Source organism: Phoxinus phoxinus (genome assembly GCF_949152265.1).
Source record: "Phoxinus phoxinus genome assembly, chromosome: 14".
Classification (NCBI taxonomy): Eukaryota; Metazoa; Chordata; class Actinopteri; order Cypriniformes; family Leuciscidae; genus Phoxinus; species Phoxinus phoxinus.
Window position 1 is genome coordinate 32,616,577 of NC_136889.1, and position 25,474 is coordinate 32,642,050.

General features: G+C 41.3%; 1 protein-coding gene across 5 annotated transcripts in view; it reads right to left on the bottom strand.

Moving 5' to 3' along the window:
* Positions 1–1,376: 1,376 nt before the first annotated feature.
* mlip (muscular LMNA-interacting protein) overlaps positions 1,377–25,474 on the bottom strand; it is a 56,807-nt gene continuing 32,709 nt past the window's right edge. For 3 of the 5 annotated variants that reach the window (XM_079634690.1, XM_079634693.1, XM_079634691.1), the window contains exons 7-12: positions 24,670–24,753; positions 24,516–24,575; positions 23,805–23,855; positions 22,612–22,656; positions 20,201–20,335; positions 1,377–3,196 (exon numbers count right to left, since the gene is read on the bottom strand). In XM_079634690.1, the coding sequence (XP_079490816.1) occupies positions 3,032–3,196; positions 20,201–20,335; positions 22,612–22,656; positions 23,805–23,855; positions 24,516–24,575; positions 24,670–24,753 (540 nt within the window). In that variant the 3' untranslated portion in view covers positions 1,377–3,031. Of the gene's footprint in view, positions 3,197–20,200; positions 20,336–22,611; positions 22,657–23,302; positions 23,594–23,804; positions 23,856–24,515; positions 24,576–24,669; positions 24,754–25,474 lie in introns of those variants that run through there. The other 2 variants (XR_013800166.1, XM_079634692.1) reach the window with 2 other exon arrangements.

Here is a 25,474-nt window from a genome sequence, read left to right on the forward strand (position 1 = left end):
TATATCTGTCACACATTTGTTGTTCAAATCATGTTGGTTCAACAATGTAGAGCTTTCGTTTATGACGTCACACAGATTGCAGAGTAACTTCTGCTATTTAATCGATTTAGTAATTGTCAGATTAGTTCAATTGCATAAACAGAAATTCACAAATGTTATATTTATCACCTTTACATGAATCAGATATTGGAATATTTTCAAATGATTTACAGCATTTTTAGAATTTTTGCACATTTTGGGGTTTCCATCCCATGATTTTATGCAATATCCAAAATTAGTGTAAAAATAGGAGAGTGGAGTTGTCCACTCCAAGTTGTCCAAGATATGATATGGCTCACTTATCTTTTTCTCATCTCACCTGCTCCAAATCTTCCTACTCTTAATGTTTACATCAAAAACATTGCCAAAACACATGTGACGATGACACAGCATGCCAAAAGCCATCTCAAGCGCACATCTTGCCCTGGAGTGATGCTTGCTGTAGCGAGCTTCAACTATACGGATGAATGAGTGTTGAAGGTTTGGAGCAGATGAGCTTTATCAATGGCGTCATGTATTCACATGTAATACAAAACTTTGAAACAGAAGATGGTATACCCTCTCCTCATTCCCTGCGTTGTTGGGCACTTTTTCAACATGACAATGACTCTACACATCATATATAGTAGTGATTTACCTGACCTTAACACCACTGAGCTAAAAGTTTCAATCATGACGACTCTAGGAATAATTTTAGCATGTTATACAAGTTAAAGTGTGCCTGATCCATCATGGCTTAAACTTACCTGGACATATGTTGTGTGAGACAGCAACAAAACTGATATCATGTTGACCTCCAGAAAACTACAAACTGTGAAAGTCTTTGTACATGTGTCCACTATCAGAAAAATACTCAAGAAGAATGGTGTTCATTAAAAGACAACACACACTAAACGAAAAAATATTAGATACAGTATATTAGATATAATAAGGCATGTCTCTTGTTTTCCCAAGCCCACCTGGATGGCCCACAACACTTCTGGGAAAATGTTGACAGTAGACCGTTGAGATTGCAGTTAGGAAACCCTATAGAGTCAGTCAGACCAGTATTGACTGTGCCGATATTGATTTTCTCCAGGCTCCATTAATGCAGGTTTTGACAGAACTGCATATCTGCAGTAAATGGCTTATTAACTAATCAAATATCAGACCTATTCTGTGCTCTAAATTGATTGTAAAGTGAAAATTGATTGTAAGGTCAAAAAAAAAAAATTTGTTTTATATATATATATATATGACGATATTAAATATCTTAGTCATTTTTGCAAGCAAGGGGGATTTTGAGTTGAGTGCTCGGAGAAAGAAGTCAAAACCCAACGAATCTATACCACAAACTATAGATAGGCATGAGAATAAAATGTATAATATGAATTTGCATTTTGAGTTCAAACAGTACAAATAATTGTCTTAGACATGGCATATATTCATTATTAACTGAATTGAAAAGGCCACATCCTATCAAAGGCTCTGTGACTGTGTAGATGTGATGTGGACAGTAAGGCCGTTTCCACAGCAATCTCTCTTTGACTGGACGGCTGTAAATTACGTCTATTATTTAAAGCTGCAGTCCGTCGTTTTTCCTCTTTGTCGCCATCTCTGTTAGAAATCTGCAATTGCAGTTATTCGTGGAATTATTAACTGTGCGTGGGTAGTAAATCGGCATGAAACAGCGCGGATGAACACAATGTATTGAGGCTGCCGCGTCGCTGTGGATACTGTAACGTTACTGTCATCAGCAATCTCAGAGTATACTTTATGAAAGTGTCAACATTAGAATTTTCATCGGAAAATGTCATCTGAACAAGTAAGTAACATTCACTTTTGTTCTGACCAAATTCGGGGGGTGGGGGAAAGCATTGCAGTAGGGTACCATACTGATCAAATCTAACGATTGCTTATATCACGTCAAAACGTGAAAAATATATATTTTTTAAGTCTTTGGGTTTTACAACTGGTGAATCTCCAGTTGTCACTGGTGATTGTCGCTTTAAACTTTCGGGATCCGCCATACCAAGTGCTAAGCTAAACCTCCACCTCCATCATCCACACACGCTAGCCGGGGACTCCTTCTCTATGTGTACAGAAGTGACGTAATGACGCAAAGACATGCTCGAAATTCCCGCGGAAATCCACCAGTACCACTAGAATTAAAATCATTATTACAAGCTTACCGTTTTGAATCGAGGTAAGGCAAGCAGATCGTTTTGAACACTGGCTGGTTACGTTTTTTTCCAAAAATGTATTTTTTGATATTTTTAAACCCAAAAAAGTGCCGGACTGCAGCTTTAAAGTCTCTTATTAGGTGAATGTTACAAAAATGAGTCACATTTCACAGCAATATCAACAAGAAAAAATTCATAAAAAATGTAAGCATGTCGTTAGAATAATTATTAATACTGTAAACATTATGTTTAAACAATGTATAAACATTACATGTTTTCATAAATAATTGTAACCAGAGTTAAAATGCATTATAATATTTGCAGACTCTGAAATTGGTTGTTTGTCTTGAGTTTTAATGCATTAAACTTTCTAAAGGAGTAACAATGAATATATTAGTATAATAACTGTGGTTTTAATTATTAATGAGATTATACAATGCATTATAAGGTGCATAAAAATGCTGCATTAAAAAATCCTTTATAATGCATTATATATAAAGCTTTAAGTAAAGTGTTACCGAAAAGGATAACTGAGAAAAGGGTGTTTTAACAAAAATTCTGTCAGCAAAATATATATTTCTTTTGATTTTAAGATGAAATCTGAACTTGACATGTTCTTGGTGAGGTTCTGATGATGCTGATGTTTCTGGAGAGTATTGGCGTTTTGTCAATGATACCAAATTGCCTTTTGATTTAAATTTTCCACCATGAAGGGACAATTCATCTCAACCTTTTAATAGTGGAATGAATAAAGCTTGGCGTGTGCTGCATTGAACAGCCGTCTCGATGTGTAGTCACAGTTGCAGTCAGATCAGGCTCGGCTGTCGGCATCATATGTGTGTCTCCTGGGTGTTGCTGGAGGTGCAGGGAGGATCTTGTGTGGAGATCCTGGTCTGCGTGATCAGAGAGGTCAGTCTGGTCTTACAGTCTGGTCTCCGCTCTCCACGAGCTGACCGCGGGTCTGACGCTCCTCCACCTTCACCACTGCTGGCAAACTGAAAACACATGCACAGCTTATTAATCAAACGTGAGAAGAGCCTGTGAAGCTATCATCAAACCACTGTTTATGATATAAAAATAAAATAAAACTTATATTTTTAGGATTGTGACACTAAGACACCACCTATTAATAAATTAACCAATGCCATAATGCAAATATTAATAAACCTGGGATAGATTTGATGATGGTAACACCATGATATAAGGGATTTTCACGCTTGAAATAGTTAACCATGGATCATTATAAACCCTGGGTAAACTAAATCCTGTTATCTTGCTTCATCTTCCACACTGCTCATGATTTACCCGGGGTTAAGAATTAATCCTGGGTGTTCATACGCGGCCATTTCACGCTAGACTCCTAAACCCTGGGTTCACTTCAGAATAAAAAATTCCTGATTATTTACTCACCCTCATGTCATCCAATATGTTGATATCTTTCTTTCTTTGTTCGGAAATAAATTAAGGTTTTTGAGGAAAACATTCCAGGATTTTCTCCATTTATAAAATAAATATGTATATACTTTTTAACCACAAATGCTCATCTTGCACTCGCTGTGATGCGCCACACATTACGTGATCACGTTGTAAGGTCAAGCGTGACGTAGGCGGAAGAACAGACCTAGTGTTTATAATGCGAACGTGCAAAGACTTAGTCAAACGGCATTTACAAAAAATAAAAAATTAAAGGTAAAACAACGATGTCGGACGATTTTGAAGTTGGAGGAGAAAATTAGTTCTTACACTACATTTCTGAACCGGAACACGAGCGACCTTACAACGTGATTCTGTAATGCGTGTCGCATCACAGCCAGTGCAAGATGAGCATTTGTGGTTAAAAGTACATAAATGTTTATTTTGTTATAAAATGTCGGCTGGTGTGTCTAGATGAGACTCTTATTCCTCGGCTGGATCGTGAGAGACTTTGAAGATGAAACTCACATCTGGACCTTCGACCCGCTGGACCATTGAAGTCACTATATGGAGAACATCCTGGAGTGTGTTCCTCAAAAACCTTCATTTATTTTCCACTGAAGAAAGAAAGACATGAACATCTTGGATGATGTGGGGAGAGTAAATTATCAGGAAATTTTAATTCTGAAGTGAACTAATCCTTTAATGTTCTCATTTGCATATTTGCGATGTCAGTGTCATTGATTGGACGAATGCAGCAAAATATGTTTACATAAAGGCCCTAGCTTTGTGCAAATAATAAAACACAGCTTATTGTTAATACAAAGCGTGGAGTTTCTGTGACTTTCCAAAGCTTGTGAATATGAGGCATGTGATTGGCTATTGGTTGATAAGCAACAAGCCGTAACATTTTAACACCGCATCATTTCACACTGTACAAGTCTGGCACTGCAATGCCTGTTTAACAACACAAAAGTTTCATAACCCGGGGTAAAACACGATGCTAACCCCGCTTCTACATTAAAAGTGTGAAACGTTCCTCTACGTGGGGTTAAAAGCAGGGTTTAGGACGACGATAAACCGAGGTTAAGTGTAGAAAGTACTAATCGATAATAAATACCATGGTATTTACATCAGACTACTATGATACTACCAATATTTTTTCATTTTTATATTTAAAAAAAAAATAGTATTCCCATAATGCTGTTTTGTTAGTGATGAATCATTCATATTTTTAATCACTTAATGAATTTAATCACATAATTCATAATCACTCCATATTCTTCTTTAATAAAGGTGAAAAAATAAAATAGCAGCAGGACAATATATAAAACTCTTTCTGAAGGATTCAAGGATAAAACGGAAGAAACATTCACACAGAGACAGAGTGTCCCTCTGATTCTTTGAAACCCCTCAGTCCGGGTGAAGACGGCTCTCGTCGCTCATTCTGAGTCAATCCTCAAGCACTTAATCAGCTAATCTTCCAGAGAAGCTCCGCGCTCGATATCTCGATCTCTAGTGGCCTGAGAACATCAGCCGCCGCCAAGAGCCTCCAGACTCTTTACACACTCTAGAATGATGAGTGACCTGGACATATACATAATAAGGGAATCTTCCTATTACATGAGAAAGTTTTTGTTTTGTTTTACTTTTGAGCTAGAGAGTGGGAATTATCAATACGAAAAGAAAAAAAAAGCCTTTTCTCAGAAGTCCAGCTACAGGAATGATTACAGTAAAGCAAATGCAGAAACTTTGCATACACCGCTAATGTATCTAGAACCGAAACCTTAAAGAGCCCATTTGATGCTATTTTAAAAGCTCATTATTCTTTTTTTATTGGGTCTACTAGAACATGTTAACATTCTTTAATATATATATATATATATATATTTATTTATTTATTTTTCACAAACTATACATTTTTGCAGCATCTCAATTTACAGTCTGTCTAAAATACTCTATTTGAGTTCTGGCCCTTCCGGTAACACTTTATATGAAGTCCGTGCTTATAATAAATTAGCTACTATATAGTTACTATTCTATAAATATATTTATAAAGACTAATTTTTACCTATAGTGCATGATAGCAGCCACCACAATTATATTATTTTTATAGTTATTATAAGTCATTCATTTGCATGTTTTCGGTGGGCAAGTTTTTTCGGTCCAGTTTAGTTCTCTTATATAATTTTCACAAGTTATTCTTGAATATTGTCCACATACTTCCAGTGTCTAAATGGACTTCTCAGCAATTTGATAGGCTTTCAATCACTCTTCTCCTTACCTATCCATCTTATGATTCATTACAGCTCCCAGTGTACCTGCTGTTTATCACACTCCCTCTGGACACATGTCATCCAAGCCATCAATTTAGTGTAATGAGATCACATCTCAACCACAGAACCCCACAGCGAGTCGAGCTCCTCTGGGTCAAATAGGGCTCTGATATTGTGAGCTTTTCATGACACAATTACAATCGCATATTGATTTCTCTGTCTGTGCCATAATGACAGCGTTGTGAGCACAGAAATATCATCATAAAGACTCAAAACATCAAAACATTGTTTACAATGCTTTAGAGATGAAAAAATGGTTTTGTCAAAGAGACGCACTATTTCTTACTAAATACGAGCATTGGCATTTACAATAGATATATGTTATGGTTGCTCTTCATGTGAAATGTAAACTTTAGGTCTTTAAAACTAACACTGGTACTGGGGTATTGTCACCACTGTGTTCATGGACTTTTCAGTTAGTTGTCATTTGTCACATGTTCTTTTGTTCAGTTTCCCGCCACACGTCTGTCTCCCTGGTTACCATCATTAGTTCATCAGTATCACCTGTGTCCTTTTAATTACCATGATCTGTGTTTGCTATTTAGTTCCTCCTGTTCACTCTGTCTTTGTCCGATCTCCGTTTTGTACAGGATGGTAGTGTTTTTCCTGCCTGTCAGCCTGCTTGGAGAACATGCATTAAAATAGATGTATATTGATCTTAATCTGCTTGTCTTCTTATCTGAGCTAAGGTATAGGTTGTCCCACAGTGTTTGTACTTTATATCAGTTTCACCCCTGGAGGCTCAAACTCTTGCCCTTTTTCAAACTGAATCAAAAGTTCCCCTCTCAAAAATGTTCAGCAACAGTATTGTGGTCAACAAAACAAAATGCATGTAAATTATGATTAATAAAACAATGTGTATCTGCTGTCAGTCTGAGATGTTGTTAATGCTGGTTGAGGGAATTCCTCCCTTCTCTAAAGCTTTGAGTGCAGAGAAAAGGCCTATATAAATGTAGCAAATTATTGTTATCATGTTTTTTACCTTTACAGTGAAATAAAAATTATAATTTGAAAAAAAAAAATTCTCCTCAATGTAATTGGACACCAACATGTCTCAAAAACACATTACTTTTCACAGCCCAGGCTCATTAGAAAAACGTACCTGTGGCAACATTTTAAAATATAAGCATAAAAATAAAAGCATGTTTAGTTTTTTCCAGAACAAATGAACATGAATATGGCAACGTTTCATTACGCTGGTGTTTGTAAGCATCACCGCGGTTCTGAATTGAAATGTCCGGTTAGTGGTGCTAAAAGTCAAGTCACCTTTATTTACACAGCGCTTTTTACAAACCAGATTGTTTCAAAGCATCTTTATAGAGATAACAGGAAAATAATGCAACAAAGTTTGTTTCTAGAAAATAGCATTACAGTCCAGCTTAAGTAAGTTCAGTAAGTTTGTGAGGCAGGGAGCCGGGACAGGTGGTGGCTCGCCTTGCGGCTCCCGAGATCCAACTACGAGCTTTTTAACTGCAGCAACTTTAGTATACGCTATTGGAGCTGGAATTACAGCGGCTGCTGGCATCAGACTTGCCCTCCAATGGGTCCTCACCCATGGGTTTAGGATACGCTCATTCCAATTACAGGGCCTCGAAAGGGACCTGTATTGTTATTTTTCATCACTACCTCTCTGTGTCAGAAATGGGTAATTTGGGCGCCTGCTGCCTTCCTTGGATATGGTAGCTGTTTCTCAGGCTCCATCTCCAGGCTCCATCCCCGTTACCCGTGGTCACCATGGTAGGCGCCAAATGTACCATCGAAACGTATTTTGGGTTTTCAAATTTTTTTGCCAATGAGCAAAATTTCAAACTTGCGGTCAAAGTATTATTCTGGTTGAGTACCAACTGTAATGGTGTTAATGCAGGCAGATCAATAATATTGTTGAATATTAAATGTCCCCAACTAAGCAAGCCAAAAGCCAAGGCGACAGTGTCAAGGAACAATAACTCTATCAGTGACAGAAATGTAGAAACAACCCTCGGGAGAAACCAGACTCAGTTGCTCAGTTCCCTTTCGTTGTCACTTCGAGTTACGTCGAATGACGACGAATGGGGTTCGATTAGAAGCCTATCCTCTTCGAACAGTAATAAAACGAGCCAATGGCAAGCAAATGCCATGGGTCTGCTGAATTTGCATAGCATAACTCCGCCCCACCTTGTGGGTATAAAGGAAGTGAGCTGGCAACATGCAGATATGTTTTCGCTTTCGGAGCCAAGAGCATTCTTCACTCCACAAGCCATTCTGAGATCATCTCTCTTCACTCTTCGAGACGAGCTACTCTTCAGAAGTGTTGGTGTGACGGCGAATTCCAGCGAGCTTCATATTGCCTGCCGATCTGCGCAGTGGTCTGCCAGTCGTGTGTCTCTCTCTGGGCGCTTCAACAGTGCTGTTTGAGTTTTATCTCTCTAAAAGAGCTGCACGCGGCGCGTCTTTTTAAAGACCGTGTGTTTCTGGGTGCGATACACAGATTAAATCAGCTGATGGGCACGGACGCTGTCTGATGTGTTTGGGCAAACGCACAGACAGCGTTCGTGGATGCGTCATGTTCTCATTGCGGGGACATGACCATCGCAATGTAACGATCGAGACTCGATGACCTCCTCGAGAGAGAGTCCCCTCATCCACACCCCGATCTATTCTCTCCGCAAGAGGGAATACTTCGGCTGGTGGCCAGGGTGATCAGAGGCTGCTGTGTGGAACCAACCCGACGATCTATCCTCGGTCCACACACTCCTCTTCACATTGCAACCCGTGTGGTATCCGGATGAGATCGCTGACCAGTCCCGGCCAGAGGTCGCGGGCTGGTCCAGCATTTCATTCGATGCCCCGGCAGATGAAATATTGTCTATCGCCGCATCACAAGGTGGGCGTGAGTACGCTGGAGAAGACTCGGCTGTGCTGCCTCCTCCGGGTGTGCCAGCATTGCCCGAGTCTGAACCAGAACTCTGCCATGCTTCCCCGGGCAGTCGCGAGCATTTGGGCTTGTGTGGAACCCTCCGCCATGTCCCAGGTGCTTAAGGCTGATGATCGGTTTTTGGGGACGCACCGGCACACGTCGGCCCGCCCCCAATTCCTTTCTTCCTGGACGTGCATGAAGAGGTCATGAGATTACTCAGCGGCCTCTTCCGCCTTCTCTGCCCTCGATGAGGTCGCGGCCAGTGGGTACACTGGGGTTCCCCCTATGGAGTGTTCTGTGGCAACACAACTGTGTCCCCACAGCACCTCCACTGGCGTGGCGGCCCTAAGCACCCACCCACCCCAAAGCATGTAGGTTTTTGTCTACTCCGGTGGCAGAGATCTATAGAGCTGCGGGGCTGGCTGCCACCTCACTGCATGCTATGCCCATCCTTCAGGTCTACCAGGCCAGGGGTGCTCATTGCTAATGCACGAGGGTAGGGCTGGTCCAGGGCTCTTGCAAGAGCTGCGTGCCGCCACCGACCTCGCTCTACGGGCGACGAAGGTGACCACACGCTCCCTGGGTCAGGTGATGTCCACATATGTGGTCCAGAGACAAAAACTGGCTTAGTCTGGTTGATATGGGCGAGGCTGAGTGAACCCGCTTCCTCAACTCCTCATATCCCAGACTGCCCTCCTCGGCGGCGCAGTCGAGGACTCTGCCCAGAGTTCTCGGCTGCCCAGAGCAGACTGAGGCTCTGATCCCGCGGCCAGCTGCTCAGCCGCCGGATCAGCTGCCTCATTCCGCTTGCCGCCGTGGGCGCCCTCCTGCGACACTCCCTGCCGGCCCTAGCAGCACCCTTCACCCAGGCCGTGCCGTGGAGGTAGCCGCAGGAAGGCGCCCCAGCCCGTACCAGCCCCGCAGCAATGCGGTGCTCCCGTTACGGGCAGCTCAGAGATGGGTTGCAGTTCTTTCTAGGAGGTGGTTGCAGGGCCACTCCTTCCCCCGGTGGAGGGCCGGGGGAAAACCTCTTTTTCCAAAGAACTGTCTCTCCCATCTCTGAGCACACAGAGTTCTCGGACGACAGTGCGCGCCAACCTTTGGGTCCCGCCACTCTCGCCCTCCTCTGTCACAGAGTTCTCGGATGACAGTGCGCACGCTCACGGGCCTCGCCACTCTCGTCCCCCTCTGTCGCCAGACCCCTGCCAGAGCACGCCCCTGTGGAACGCTGGTCCTTCCCTGGCCTCCTCTGGCAGGACGCGGCTAATGACCGTGCCCCCACACCGGGCCGCTATGCCACCCACGTCTGGGCCGGTCATTCCGCTTCGCTGCACCCCCGGGGGGACGTCTGTCATTCGCATGACCCCGCTAGCACAGTCCGTGGGAGCCTGGTTAGAGCTTCCCCCCCTGTCCCGCTGGCTCGCGCGAACCATCAGGCTCGGCTATGCGATTCAGTTCGCACGGTCTCCTCCCCGCTTCAGGGGAGTCCGCTTCACTATGGTCGGTGGCAATGCCCCTGTCATGAGTGCGGAGGTCGCCACCCTGCTGGCGAAGGGTGCGATCGAGACTGTCCCTCCAGCCGCAATGAGGTCCGGCTTCTACAGCCCCTACTTCATTGTCCCCAGGAAATCCGGTGGGTTACGGCCAATCCTGGTTCTGCCCGTCTTGAACCGTTCCCTTCACAGGCTTCCGTTCAAGAGGCTCATGGCCAAGCGCATTTTCGAATGTGTGCAGCCACAGGATTGGTTTGCAGCGATCGACCTGAAGGACGCCTACTTCATGTCTCCATTTTTTCTCGTCACAGACCGTTCTTGCGGTTTGCTTTCGAGGGGCAGGCATACCAGTACGCAGTTCTCCCATTCGGGTTGGCCCTGTCTCCTCGCGTCTTCACGAAGGTCGTCGAGGCAGCCCTTGTGCCGCTACGGCAGCACGGGGTTCGCATTCTGAATTATCTCGATGACTGGCTAATCCTAGCTCACTCTCGGACCAGGGTTGCGAACACAGGGACCTAGTGCTCCGGCACCTAGCCCGTCTGGGCCTTCGGGTCAACTGGGAGAAGAGCAAACTTTGCCCCGTGCAGAGGATCTCTTTTCTCGGTAGGAAATTCGACTCGGTCGCCATGTGCGCGCAGCTTACGAGCGAGCGCGCGCAGTCACTGCCGACTTGCCTGAGACAATTTGAGGGCAAGAGTGCGGTTTCACTGAAACTTTTTCAGAGGCTCCTGGGGCATATGGCATCTGCAGCCGCGGCAACGCCGCTCGGATTGCTTCATATGAGACCGCTTCAGCACTGGCTTTGCGATCGAGTCCCGAGGTGGGCATGGCGTCAGGGCACGTTCCGAGTACCAGTTACTCCGACCTGCCATCAGATCTTCACCCCGTGGACGAATCTCAGCTTTCTCGGGCCGGAGTGCCCTTAGAACGAGTTTCCAGGCATGTTGTTGTCTCAACGGATGCCTCCTCCACGGGCTGGGGCGCCATGTGCAATGGACATGCTGCCGCGGGCTCCTGGACAGGACCCCACCGCCTATGGCATGTCAATTGCCTCGAGTTGCTGGCAGTACGTCTCGCTCTGCACCGCTTCCGGGCGCTGCTCAAGCACGTACTAGTCCCATCAGACAATACCGCGACAGTAGCGTACATCAACCGACAAGGTGGTCTACGCTCCCGCCGTATGTCGCAACTCGCCCGCCACCTCCTCATATGGAGTCAGAAGCATCTGAGGTCGCTTCGAGCCATTTATATTACGGGAGACCTGAACTGTGCAGCCGACGAGCTCTCACGGCTTCAGCCTCTTCCGAGAGAATGGAGACTCCATCCCCAGGCGGTCCAGCTGATTTGGGATCAGTTCGGGGACGCACAGGTAGACCTGTTTGCCTCCCACGACTCGTCCCACTGCGCCCAGTTTTACTCCCTGACCGAGGGCAGGGGCACCCTTTGGCACCCTCGTCCCGATCTCTGGAACCTCCACGTGTGGCTCCTGGACGGGACGAGGCAGGTTTGAGTACCCTACCACCAGCGGTGGTGGCTACCATCACTTCCGCTAGAGCGTCGTCCACTAGACATGCCTACGCGTTGAAGTGGAACCTCTTCGTCTCTTGGTGCTCTTCTCACTCAGAAGACCCCAGATAATGCCCGATCAGTGTCGTGCTTTCCTTCCTGCAGGATGGGTTGGAGCGAAGGCTGTCTCCCTCCACCCTGAAAGTATATGTTGCCGCTATCGCCGCACATCATGACGCAGTTGATGGTAAGTCCGTGGGAAAGCACGACCTGATCATCAGGTTCCTGAGAGGAGCAAGGAGACTACAACCTCCTCGCCCTCCTCTCGTTCCTCTTGGGACCTCTCAGTGGTACTAACTGCCCTGCAGAGTGCTCCCTTTGAGCCTCTGCAATCAGTGGAGCTTAAGTTCCTGTCAATTAAGACAGCGCTCCTGGTTGCTCTGGCCTCCATCAAGAGGGTAGGGGACCTGCACGCATTTTCTGTAGACGAAGCGTGCCTGGAATTCGGGCCGGCCTTTTATCACGTGATCCTGAGACCCCGGCCTGGATATGTGCCCAAGGTTCCCACCACTCCCTTCCGGGACCAGGTGGTGAACCTGCAAGCGCTGCCCCTGGAGGAGGCAGACCCAGCCTTGGCATTGCTCTGTCCAGTACGCGCCCTCCGTGCTTATGTAGACAGAACGCATTGTTTCAGGACCTCAGTCCAGCTCTTTGTCTGTTATGGTGGGAAGCTGAAGGGAAAGGCTCTCTCCAAGCAAAGGTTGTCTCACTGGATAGTGGACGCCATTGCTTTGGCTTACCAGCAGCAAGGTCGACCGTGCCCCCTTGGTGTGACGGCCCACTCCACCCGGAGTGTGGCCTCCTCTTGGGCTGTAGCGCATGGCGCCTCGCTAACAGACATCTGCAAAGCTGCAGGCTGGGCGACACCCAACACATTCGCCAGATTCTATAATCTCCGAGTGGAGCCAGTGTCCTCCCGTGTACTCGCTTCAACCAGCCGGTGCTAGGACCCGCTCAGGTGTCTTCGCTTGCTCGCCATTCCACTCCACGGACTGGATACGTGCGATATTTCCTCAGGTGAGCCTGTTAAGCACTGAGTTCCTCCAGCGCTGTTGACGTCAACGCCAGAGTTATGCCTCCGGCAGCTTTCGCGTTGGCTAGGTGCCACCATGTGCATGGTTCCCCCTCTGGGCGACCCCCACGTGTGTATTTCCACTATAAGCCTCTCTCGAGCATGTGTCTTTCCCTTGGCAAGCCAGTCTGCCACCCCTGGGGTTGAAATACTCCACCCTACGGGCTGGACACCCCAGTGTTCTCCGTATGCACCCCCTTCCGGGTCATATGTGTGTTTTTAAGTCCCCCCCCTTCGGGCGGGCACTGATTGCATATTCCACTGTGATATGCTTCCCAGTGTACCTTGGTATTCCTGTGTTAAGTAGGAGTCCTTCGTCCGTGCTAGTCTCACGACAGGGAGCTCAGACTTACGCAGGGCACTGGAAGACAGCCGAGGTGGCGTGATTGGACTGGGAACCCCATTCGTCGTCATTCGACGTAACTCGAAGTGACAACGAAAGGGAACGTCTCGGTTACGGATGTAACCCTCGTTCCCTGAGTAGGGAACGGAGACGTTACGTCTTCCTGCCACTTCCGCTGTACCGCTGGAACAGCCGAGTTCAGCCTTGGCTCCTTCAGCGAAGAAACATATCTGCATGTTGCCAGCTCACTTCCTTTATACCCACAAGGTGGGGCGGAGTTATGCTATGCAAATTCAGCAGACCCATGGCATTTGCTTGCCATTGGCTCGTTTTATTACTGTTCGAAGAGGATAGGCTTCTAAGCGAAGTCTCTTCTGCTCATTAAGGCTGTATTTATGTGACCAAAAATACAGTAAAAACTGAAATATTGTGAAATATTATTACAATTGAAAATAACTTTTTTTTCTATTTGAATATATTTTAATATATAATTTATTCCTGTGATGCAATGCTGAATTTTCAGCATAATATATTTTTTAAATATCTGCATCAACCAGACAGGAATAATTCCTGAAAATAACAACGTCAGCTCTTGGAGAAATGTTGAAACGCACACAAGCAAACTCATGACGGCTGTTATTCGTTTGCAAATGTCCATCTATCTATGTAAATGAAGTTCTGCCACATGGCATGCTTAGATTAACAGCGGTCAACATTACTGCGCTCATGGCTTGTCTAGTTATGTTGTCACATTGACAGCTTGAATACATAAGCAAACAGCTTTTATAAACTCGTTTGCACATTTATTGATCATTAAGGCTTCTTTTGTCAAGGTGATTTATTCACTAAAGCAGACCTCCTCTGAATAGGAAGTGAAAACTGTAATGTTGATAAGCTGTATGCAAAATAAATGACTCTGCCAAGAAAAGCCTTGAAGTTTCCTTTGGATGAAAGCCATTTTGCTCTGCTTGACAAAATACCGTATGACATAGAGAGACTATTAATGGTATTTGAAGCCAAAACATCACATGTTCTTTATACATGATGCTCTTTTTTTATTAAAGGATTTTCATATCATTTAAGGATTTTACCTGCTTTCTCTGCGTGTGTTTAAAATCAACACTGAGTGAACATTTCATAAATCTATTAACTATTGTTATGAACTATTGATATTATTTACAAGACAGACGGCTTTTCAATTATTCAACATATTTTTCCATCACAGCAGAGAGCTGCAATTTTTAAATGAATGACAGACTCTCAAGATCTGAACGCCGTCTGACAGACAAACCTCATCTGTCCTTACTGTGAATGTGTTATCAGATCATCTCACATATATTTCTCAATCATATTTCACCTTCGGACCCCTGCATTTTCACAAATTTTCTTCTCCAGTAGGTCATGATTATTGAGGATATATGGGGATTTAAAAAAAAATAAGTTTAAATAATGTAGCGGCCAAACGTGATTTCCGGCCTAGGAAATTTGACATCTTGCCCTTTATTCAAATATCATTACAAAGTTGGTAAAGATGTTGTAGGCATGTTGCACGAGTAAATTGTTTTATTTGTGATTAAGCAATGAAACATGCCCTCGGTTTTGGCCAGGCTGTCATGCAAAGATATTATTAACAAATGACAAAAACAAGAGAGAACCAACAAAATATGAATAACTGATTATATTGTAGTCAATGTATGCAGTTTTAGCCTTTTCTGACAAATAAATGTCAGATAAACACCTTAACCAAGTTTAACGCTTTGTTCTTCCGTCATATTTAGAATATTTTAAAAAATATAAAATAGATTTTGATGGTTTGTGATGCCCTCTGAGCATCACTTTTGGCCACTATTGTAGATTACTGGCATAACTAAGCATTTATATACACTTTTATTTACTATATGCACTTCTATACCTACAAAAATAACAAATTAATTAAGTCAAAGTCTGTGCGGAGGGACAAGCCAAAAGAAATTCTAGCAATTGTATAATTTCAACCCTTTTCGAAATGAGAGGGAAATACATGATTAAAGATACAACACAATGAAGTTACTAAAATGTACCTTAGGTATAATGATTTGAAATCTTTCTACATGTGTAATATGTGTAGGCAAAAAGAATCCCACTGTAAGAGTCGAGGGCACGCAGCTGCTTTTGGATTTCACCAAAGAATCATTATTGAATAAAAATGACAACATAAGCCTTTCCAGTGGAAATGAAACGAGCCGTGAATGTCAAACACACCTGAAGTCGTTTTTAAATCGTTGCTAAAGGAGAGTCCGGAGACGTTCACATGTCACAATAAATGTATCTTTTGTTTATCTGTAATCCTCTTCAAAGACAATAATTTAGTGACAAATCCGGATGACTTTTCCCGCCTGCGTTCGTAGGAAAGCCTGTTATGAGATAAACACTGTGTTTACGGTGTCAGGACACTGGCATCCTCAACCTTAGATAGCTTCTAAAAGCTTGTGTTTGACATGCACGTGATCGTTACTAAAGAGCTCAAATTTTCAGGGATTTTTGTTTCATCATCGCCGCTGTCTCATCACATGAATCTATGCCGAGGGGTGAACAATGATATAAAATGAAGCCGCAAAGCATCATGGGATAGTGTTTACAAAGATCAGGGCAAATGTCACAGTACACACATCGCTTAAACTGCACCTTCCGTTTTTAGCTTGATGCTTCAATGTTTATTAGCACTTAGATTTTGTATTGCATTGCATTGTGGAATATATTCCAATATATAAAAAATGTACATCTTCAACAATGTCAATAAATTATTGTACTAATTACTCTCTCAAAAAAAGTATTGCATTATTTATTACTAGTTACTGTGACGCCTTGGCTGAGGATGACGATGTGCAGCAGATCTAAATACAGCATAACTTTATTAAATAAAACAAAAAAACAATAATCCAAACCGAAGATACGAGATAAACGTAACAGTGTGCGACGCAAAAACATCTGGGGACTTTTGCCATATTCTTTTCAACATACTATGCTTTGCGACACATAATCTCACATACTATATTAAGGATGGATATGAACATCGGGACGCAGGGTGAGAGAACTAATGATGAAAACAAGAAGCAGGTGTGTGTTAATCAATGAACAAATGAGTAACTATGACAACCAGCAAAACAAAAAGGAAACAGGCAAAAAAAAGGAAATTAAAATCTCATATTAACTTCGACCTGTTGAACAAAGGATAGACATTTAACTGTTCTTTGAATTATTTAAAATAAATTATTTTAACATTTGTCGTTAAATCCACTATTGTTTTATGTAGTCTATATAGTATTAAATGCAATTACATCAGAAGTAACTGTAATTAAATTACAGAAAAATTACTGGTCACTATGATATATATATATATATATATATAATAACACAAACACAACTTCATTTCTTTTTAGACAAACTGAACAAAACAGGTTTAAAATCATGATTTTATATTAGACCCAGAGAAAAATGCACTTCAAAAATGCCATTTCACTTTTTTATTGCATTTAAACCCTTCAGAAACCTAAACCGACGACTGGAACACCCTGCAGTTTTTTGGACTTAATTCACACGCACACATGGCGGTCATTTTAAGTCCGCAAGACCGCAAGTGACGTGCTCCATGTGTGTGTGTCGGCCGCTTGTGTGTAGTTTGTGCTTGCTGATGATAAAGGCTGGCAGGGGGCTTCTGCTTGCACTAAGAAAATACGGCCCAATTTGTTAATTAAAAAGATTTTTCTTGAGTAAGTAGACTGTAAGTACATGTACTGTAAAATAAAGTGCAGCCCTCGTTTCTGTGGTGCATTATGGGATTGAATGAGTGCACTCAATAATGCCCACTATGGTTTTACACACAGGCTTTTCCTCAAAAAGAGGTGATTTCGGACCGAGTCTTAGCTTCCAGACAGGCACATTATACACACCTGTGCGTTACTCTCAGAAGCTGTGTAAAACCAGCCAATCAGACTTGAGCTTACTAGATCGAGAAAGTGTCTTCATTTGTGTGTCAATCGAATGCTCTCTGAGTAGCAGCAACATTTGCTGAGGAACAAACCTCACGACAGATAGAAACGTGCGCTCATATAGTATAAATGTTTATAACATGAAAGTAATTTCAATGTCAGTTGCGTTTACATTCACAGCTCCTCTCCTGTAGCCTTGTGAGATCAGGGTTTATATACAGTCGCCTTGATAGAGACTAAACACATTGTGCTCAACACAACACATGTTTATTTTCGATGCAAGTGATCTGTATTTAATGTAATATTACTTGCATAATTAATTTGAAAAAAACTATTATATATAAAAAACTGGATGGCATTTGTGTTTAGGGTTAGTCAGCAAGCATGTATAATTAGTTTGCTACATGGATGATGTGTTTGCTCTCTCTGAGGGTTCTGCAGTGATTGGTTGGGTATATCAGCGTGATCTTATCTTGTGGGTTTTAGATGCATGTCCTGATGTGGGGAATTGCTCATGACACTGGGTTCTTCTGATGCGTGCACTTCCTGATCCCACTGGAAATAAGTCAAACCCAGCAGGGCATGTTGCAGATACACTACTCTGATAAATCATTTCTAGTGGCACATTTTAAATTCCTACTGAAGTACATATGGAATTTTGACCCTTTGATTTGCTTGTTCCCTGATATAAAACCCAAACACATAACGGGATGGATGGATGGATGGATGGATGGATGGATAGAATGAAGGATGAATGGATGGAAGGATAGATGGAAGGACGGATATATGGATGGATGGATGGATGGATGGATGGATGGATGGATGGATGGATGGATGGATGAATGGATGGATAGAATGAAGGATGAATGGATGGATGGATGGATGGATGGATGGATGGATGGATGGATGGATGGATGGATGGATAGAATGAAGGATGAATGGATGGAAGGATAGATGGATGGATGGATGGATGGATGGATGGATGGATGGATGGACGGATGGATGGATGGATGGACTGATGGATGTATGGAAGGATGGATGGATGGATGGATGGATGGATGGATGGATGGAATGGATGGATGGATAGAATGAAGGATGAATGGATGAAAGGATAGATGGAAGGACGGATAGATGGATGGATGGATGGATGGATGGATGGATGGATGGATGGATAGAATGAAGGATGAATGGATGGATGGATGGATGGATGGATGGATGGATGGATAGAATGAAGGATGAATGGCTGGAAGGATAGATGGAAGGATGGATGGATGGATGGATGGATGGATGGATAGAATGAAGGATGAATGGATGGAAGGATAGATGGAAGGACGGATATATGGATGGATGGATGGATGGATGGATGGATGGATGGATGGATGAATGGATGGATAGAATGAAGGATGAATGGATGGATGGATGGATGGATAGAATGAAGGATGAATGGATGGAAGGATAGATGGATGGATGGATGGATGGATGGATGGATGGATGGATGGATGGATGGACGGATGGATGGATGGATGGACTGATGGATGGATGGAAGGATGGATGGATGGATGGATGGATGGATGGATGGATGGATGGATGGATGGATGGATGGAATGGATGGATGGATGGATAGAATGAAGGATGAATGGATGAAAGGATAGATGGAAGGACGGATAGATGGATGGATGGATGGATGGATGGATGGATGGATGGATGGATAGAATGAAGGATGAATGGATGGATGGATGGATGGATAGAATGAAGGATGAATGGATGGAAGGATAGATGGAAGGACAGATGGATGGATGATGGATGGATGGATGGATGGATGGATGGATGGATGGATGGATGGATGGATGGATGGATGGATGGATGGACGGATGGATGGATGGACTGATGGATGGATGGATGGATGGAAGGATGGATGGATGGATGGATGGATGGATGGATGGATGGATGGATGGATTTAATTTTAATGCAGAATTAATAACATGGCCTCATGGGGACAAAAAAGATGCATATGAACCTATTTAAAAATGTCAGTAAGAGGATAAATGAAAAAAAAATGTATTATGGCACTTAATGTTATTTGTAGGCTTTATAGCACATGCATTAAAAAAAATTCTTAAAATATATAATGAGCCCATATATATATATATATATATATATATATATATATATATAACAGCACTCTGTGGAATACTTGATTCTGATTGGTCAATAGCACCCTCTAGCTGTATGTCATTCCCAAACAACAACTGCTGAGTTCTTTGTGGAAGTTTTCCATTTGGTGAGCTAGTAAAATATTAAAACTCAGTCGAATCAATATTTTGTGTACAGTTATTTAATTATGCCATCCAGTATTGTGGACTCGCTCGTTTCATAAAAAAGCAGCGGCTGCCATTTTGTGACTATTGTTTTGTACACTGTTGGATTATGAGATAAAAACAGGTAGGATTGTAAAACAGTTTAATCTGAAATCAATACCTCTTATCTCCATAATGATTTATGTGGTGAAATGCTGTGTAATAAGTTGTATGACTGTATACCATATCTCTTAAATGTCCGTCTAGTTTGATCTTGTCCCTGAAACTCTCTCCGCGGAAGCTTTACGTTTAAATACCTAATAAAATATTTAAATTCAGATCAATATTTTGTGTCCAATTATTTACTTATGTGGCAAGTATCCGTGTAATGAGTGGGATAATGTACTTCGAGATGATTTTTATCTCAGAATAAACCCCCTTCAGGTGTGTGTGTGTGTGTGTGTGTGTGTGTGTGTGTGTGTGTGTGTGTGTGTGTGTGTGTGTGTGTGTGTGTGTGTGTGTGTGTGTGTGTGTGTGTGTGTGTGTGTGTGTATTTTTTTTTTAGTTTGTCACTGAGTTTTTGTTCACTGCGCACGACTCTTCAGAGAAACACACCTTGTATTGGTAGCGACTGGATTTGTTCTCTTGAAGGTTCTTGAAAGGATTTGGGTGTAATTCTTCATCATGTGTATCATCTGTAACTCTGGATGTTGCAGTGACTGGTCTAATAACTCCAGGCTTTGTCTTTGTCTAAGACAGATAAACAAGAAAAAAGTTAATTATAAATCAATAATTCCAGCCAGTAAAAACAGCCAGCTCTTGTTTCTTTGGCGCATATCCTAAATAGAATCATTATGTTACTAAATCTCCTCTTCATATCTACTGAACCTAATGTAGCAAAAACTGAGGTAAACATTTTAAAGGGCACCTATTATGGAATTTTGAAATGTACCTTTCATGTAGTGTGTAACATAGATCTAAGTGAACAAAAACATCCTGCAAAGTTTGAAATATGAAAGTGCATCGTATATAAAGTTATTGTCTTTCAAAAGTAAGAGTCGACTCTGAGTCATTTTTATGAATCGTTAGAAGACCGAAGCTTTTTCTCTGACTAGATGACGTCAACTTGTCAAGTTATTTGAATACGATACGCCCACTTATTGCGCTCCAAGGCCAGCAGGGAAACATCAGGGCGACGAGACGCTGTGTTCTGAAGTGCGACTCAAAAGCAAACTTTTTTCATCTGCCCAAGGAGGAGCATTTGAAGACTAAGTGGCTACAATTCATATATACAACTATACCACAGAAGTATAGTCCGAGCCTTGTGCTTTGTTCGCGCCATTTTCAAGACGATTGCTTTACCATCTTAAATGCAATCAAACTTGGATTCGCGAGCCGGCTGATATTGAAGGAAGGTTCAATTCCAAGTGTATTTGCATCAGCTTCCTCCTCCGTATCACAACCTGTAAGTGTTATTAATAATTGTTGCTTTTATGTTTTATGTAGCATGCTTAATAATTATTTTGTTTGTTGTGTACGCACCGTTTAGCTTCTAGGTCTTCAATGACAATTGTATTGATATATGTGAAGTGTTTGTCGTTGTTTTCGGAGTTGTCTTAAAGGGGTGGTAAAATGCAATTTTCACAAGATGTAAAATAAATTTCTGATGTCCCCAGAAGTGTGTATGTGAAGTTTTAGCACAAAATACCCCACAGATAGTTTTATATAGTATGTTAAAGTTGTCACTTTTTGAGGATTTGCAAAAACGCACCGTTTTGTGTCTGGCCCTTTAAATGCAAATGAGCTGCTGCAGAGGGCGGGGTTTCAAGAGCTCATGTGTGTGTTAGCAGCTGCGATTACCTCATGCAGACACACTAAAATGACAGAAACTGTTCTGTCTTTAATGTCAAAACGGAGTCAGACAAAGATGGAGAGACAACATGTAGAATGCAACAGGACATCTCTGAATGGTTAGTTGATGAGTTTATGTCGCTGATGTGGCGTTAACTATCTTCAATTAGGATATTCTGTCATGGTAATCTATAAATCGCTCGTATAGGAACTGTTGTGAGATGCACACAGAGTGACTTTCGATTGCATGTGAAAAGATGGATGCTAAAGTTTGAGCTGACTCACTTCTGTGACAAAATACTATACAAATATTACAAATACAAATATTTGACTTGTTCCCTCAACTGCGTGTTCCCGGGGGCGGGGTTTATGTACATTTTAGACTTGCTGATGTCACTAAACCCGGAGGAATGTCGTGTAGTCCCTACCAGCCGTTTGTTGTAGTCCTTAAAAAAACGATTTCTTTAAAAGCAAATATCTCCCTTTGCTTTGAACTTTGAGCGTTGTAACTTTGCAGATGTTGTTTATGTTCAAACAGCAACATTACACACTAACTAAAGTTGGAAAAGTGAAATCATACTTTACCACCCCTTTAAAGAATAGAATAATACCTCGTAGTAACGTAACTGCATTTTTTTTTTTTTTTTTTTAAACGTTATGTTTATGCATCGGGCTAATGCAAACAAAGACTGATTGTGCTTTTACAATATGAACTCTGGGCTATGCTCGCTAACATAACATTAAATTCTTTATCTTATTTTTAGTTTTTTACTACAAACTACAAAGCAGTGGACTATAATCATTATTATAACACAATTTAATTGATAAAAGCATCATTGTACTCCGTGTTAAACAATAAGTATTATCTATGTAAACACTGCTGGGTCATCTGACCAATCAACGCAGATTAGCGTCGCGCAAAGGAGGGGTTTGGAAAAGTGAGTCGTTGAACGAATCATTTGGGAGTCGGTGAGCAAATCAGGTAAAAATAAATGCATATTATACGACAACAAAAGTGTTTTTTGTCATTGCATGCATGTAAAACTGTTGTTGGGGACTCCCTAAACAACATTAGGAACATTTTAAATGTCATAATAGGTGCCCTTTAAATGCAAATGAATATGATACACATATCAAATACATTTAACAAAAAACAAAACAAAAAAAATACTTACCAGGGTTTTTTCAGTAGTTGCAAAGGGTTGAAAAGGAGAGCTTGCCTAGAAAAAAAGATGGCTTTACCCATGACATCTATAAAAGAGTCAGTAATGAAATGCATCTGCATATGAAACTGTGTATATTCGACATTGTTTTACATTTGACAATAGATTCATGAGTAAGTTGAAGAACACTCAGAATGAATTAAATAGTTTTAAAACAAGTGCTTCCAAAATATGTTCTTAATTGTTATACTATTATTTGACGTGATTTCATATCATATTATTCGGTTCCATGCCTATAATATTTTCTGAGTTTGTGATATTCCATTAAATCTTTCTATTGGCAAAATCTGTGAAACAATGAGAGAAAACTGAGTCTCCAAATCCTGTAATTTGCATAAGAAAATCTTATCCAAGCGAGATGAAATTCTGCTCTCAGAATGTAAACAGGGTCTAAAATACCATTATTATAAAGTAAATACTTCAGTAAAGGTCAGAATACCTGCATTCTCACGCAAATCACTAGTCTTATCATAAAAATGAAGTAAACGAAAATCCTATAGCAATAGAAGGGTTCAGTTTATGGGTCAACTGTTGTAACGTGTACACACTTTATATTCATAGGCATAATGCAGCAGCATGTGGGCAGTACAGGCTGAATTATGTGATTGTATCTGACTGAACAACAGACATTTACTCTGATTACCAGCGTTTCTACTGGTGGGTTGAGACCCCAAAATGGCTCTCGGTTCTGTTCTGGTGGGGAACAGCAGGGAACACGCAGCTAAAATGTAACCATATGATTTTGATTAGTTAAGACTGCACAATAAATAGGCTTATCAGCATTTGGAAGATGAAAATGCTTCCCATATCTTTTCTTGTCCACATCAAAGACTATGCATCCAACGAGTTTTCTATACTTCTGTAGGATAAAGAGTTGGATCTAAAATCTAGGTGTGAAATCTGGGTCTCTGATTGGCTTGTGTGCTCAGATTCACTGGAAAACAAATAGTTTGGATAGTACAATTGAATAAAAAAATGACCAAAAATGTGTTTTCAAAGATTTACAGTAACAACTGTAGCAACAGTACATACTGCAAAATAAGAATATTTCCAGAACTAACACTTTTATAATTAATGATTTGTTAGATTTGCCTTCTCAGAAGCCTGAGTGTAAAATATATACAGAGATCAGTGGAAATACTCACATATCTTGTTTCCCGTCCCAATAGTTTTGGTGATGGCGATGACGTCTGAGACTTTAGAAATTCAGAATAAAAGAAAAAAAGAATGATTTACGCACACATTTTCAATGCAAGGACAGTGAATATAATCAAATGGATAGCTGGGTTTGAGTGTTAGTCAGAGTGGAGGATTGAATTCTTCATCTCATATTGCTAACAGACGTATTCTTTGGAAATAATCAGGAAATTGTGGCTCTTACATATCGCCACCTTGGAATTATAAGGTTCTATCTGCATTCTGACTGGTTTTGAGATATTGAGCTTTAAAGTTTTTGCATTCCATTTGACTGTGTAGAAAGAACCTTTTTTATTTTCCAAATAAAAAGTTCCAAAATTTACACTACTTAAAAAACAACATCACATAATGTAAATAAGTTGTCACAGAATAAGAATATGTGAATAACTCAATTTTGACAAAAATGTCAGATAGAACCTTATAATTCCAAGGGGACGATATGACAATCTATTTCGTTTTTATTTGATTTTATATTTGTTTCTACTTTTTACAATAACTCATAGTTAAAGTCAACATCGAAGACCAAGATACACTGATTATACACACATAATATTTTATTCCTAGACAAGTAGTATCATTTATGATTTGACTGAACTTGATTTTGTTGTGAATAATTAAAATGAAGATGAGATTCCCAGTGTCAATCTTTAATTACATACCCTTGATGTCTCCACTGCCAAACACTGCATAGTGGCTTTGTTCACACGGTCTGATTGATGCTGGGGAAAAATAGATTAAAACATGAAAATCTGTAGATAAAAGGAATATTGTTTAGATCTGCTCTGAGCAGAGTGTGTTATGGTGCCAGCTCACTTTTTGGATTGAGTCCTCGAGGACTTCATCAATAGTGGCGTACAGGTCTGCAGTCTGCTGACGGAGCTGCGCGGGAGAGCACATCTGCACACACACACATCAGACACTAAGACAAGAGCTGACGCTACAGTGTATCACAGGACTGGTACATACAATATCAGCATGTAGTGAATTGTGCTGCACATTTCACAAAAAAAAAAAAAAATATATATATATGTATATATATATATTAAACAGATGGATATTTGTGGAAAGTCCAGAGTTAAATATGTATTTGTTATTGGTACTTCATCTCATTTGATTATTTATTCCATTTAATTAATGGATAATGGATGCAAAGTTATCAGTGCAAGGTTCTAAAAGTCAATTATAATCATTATAGTTTGAACTGATCTTTATTTGGGGCACATCCCAGTCTCTCATTATTTATCTTCACAAGTAAAATAATGTAAAGCAGTCTTGCCTACTGAAATATGGAGTTAAATAGCTAAATATCTACTGGTTCTACCAGCCACCAGATGCAATACTGTTATACTCTGTTTTAGAATGTACAATATCATAACAATTATGGGTAAATACCATATTCATAAATGTAAATGGCAAAGCAAAAATCCATCCCTAATGGTGTTAAAATTGAACTGAGGGAATACTTTGATTCTTTGAAACTTCTGAAAAACTCCAGTGATAACATTTAGGCCTACTCTTTATGTGAAGATGTCTCAAAATATTTGTCATTATAACTTGTAAAGCTTCCATGTAAGTTTATCTTAAAATATATGAAGACTGAGGATAATATGTGTATGTG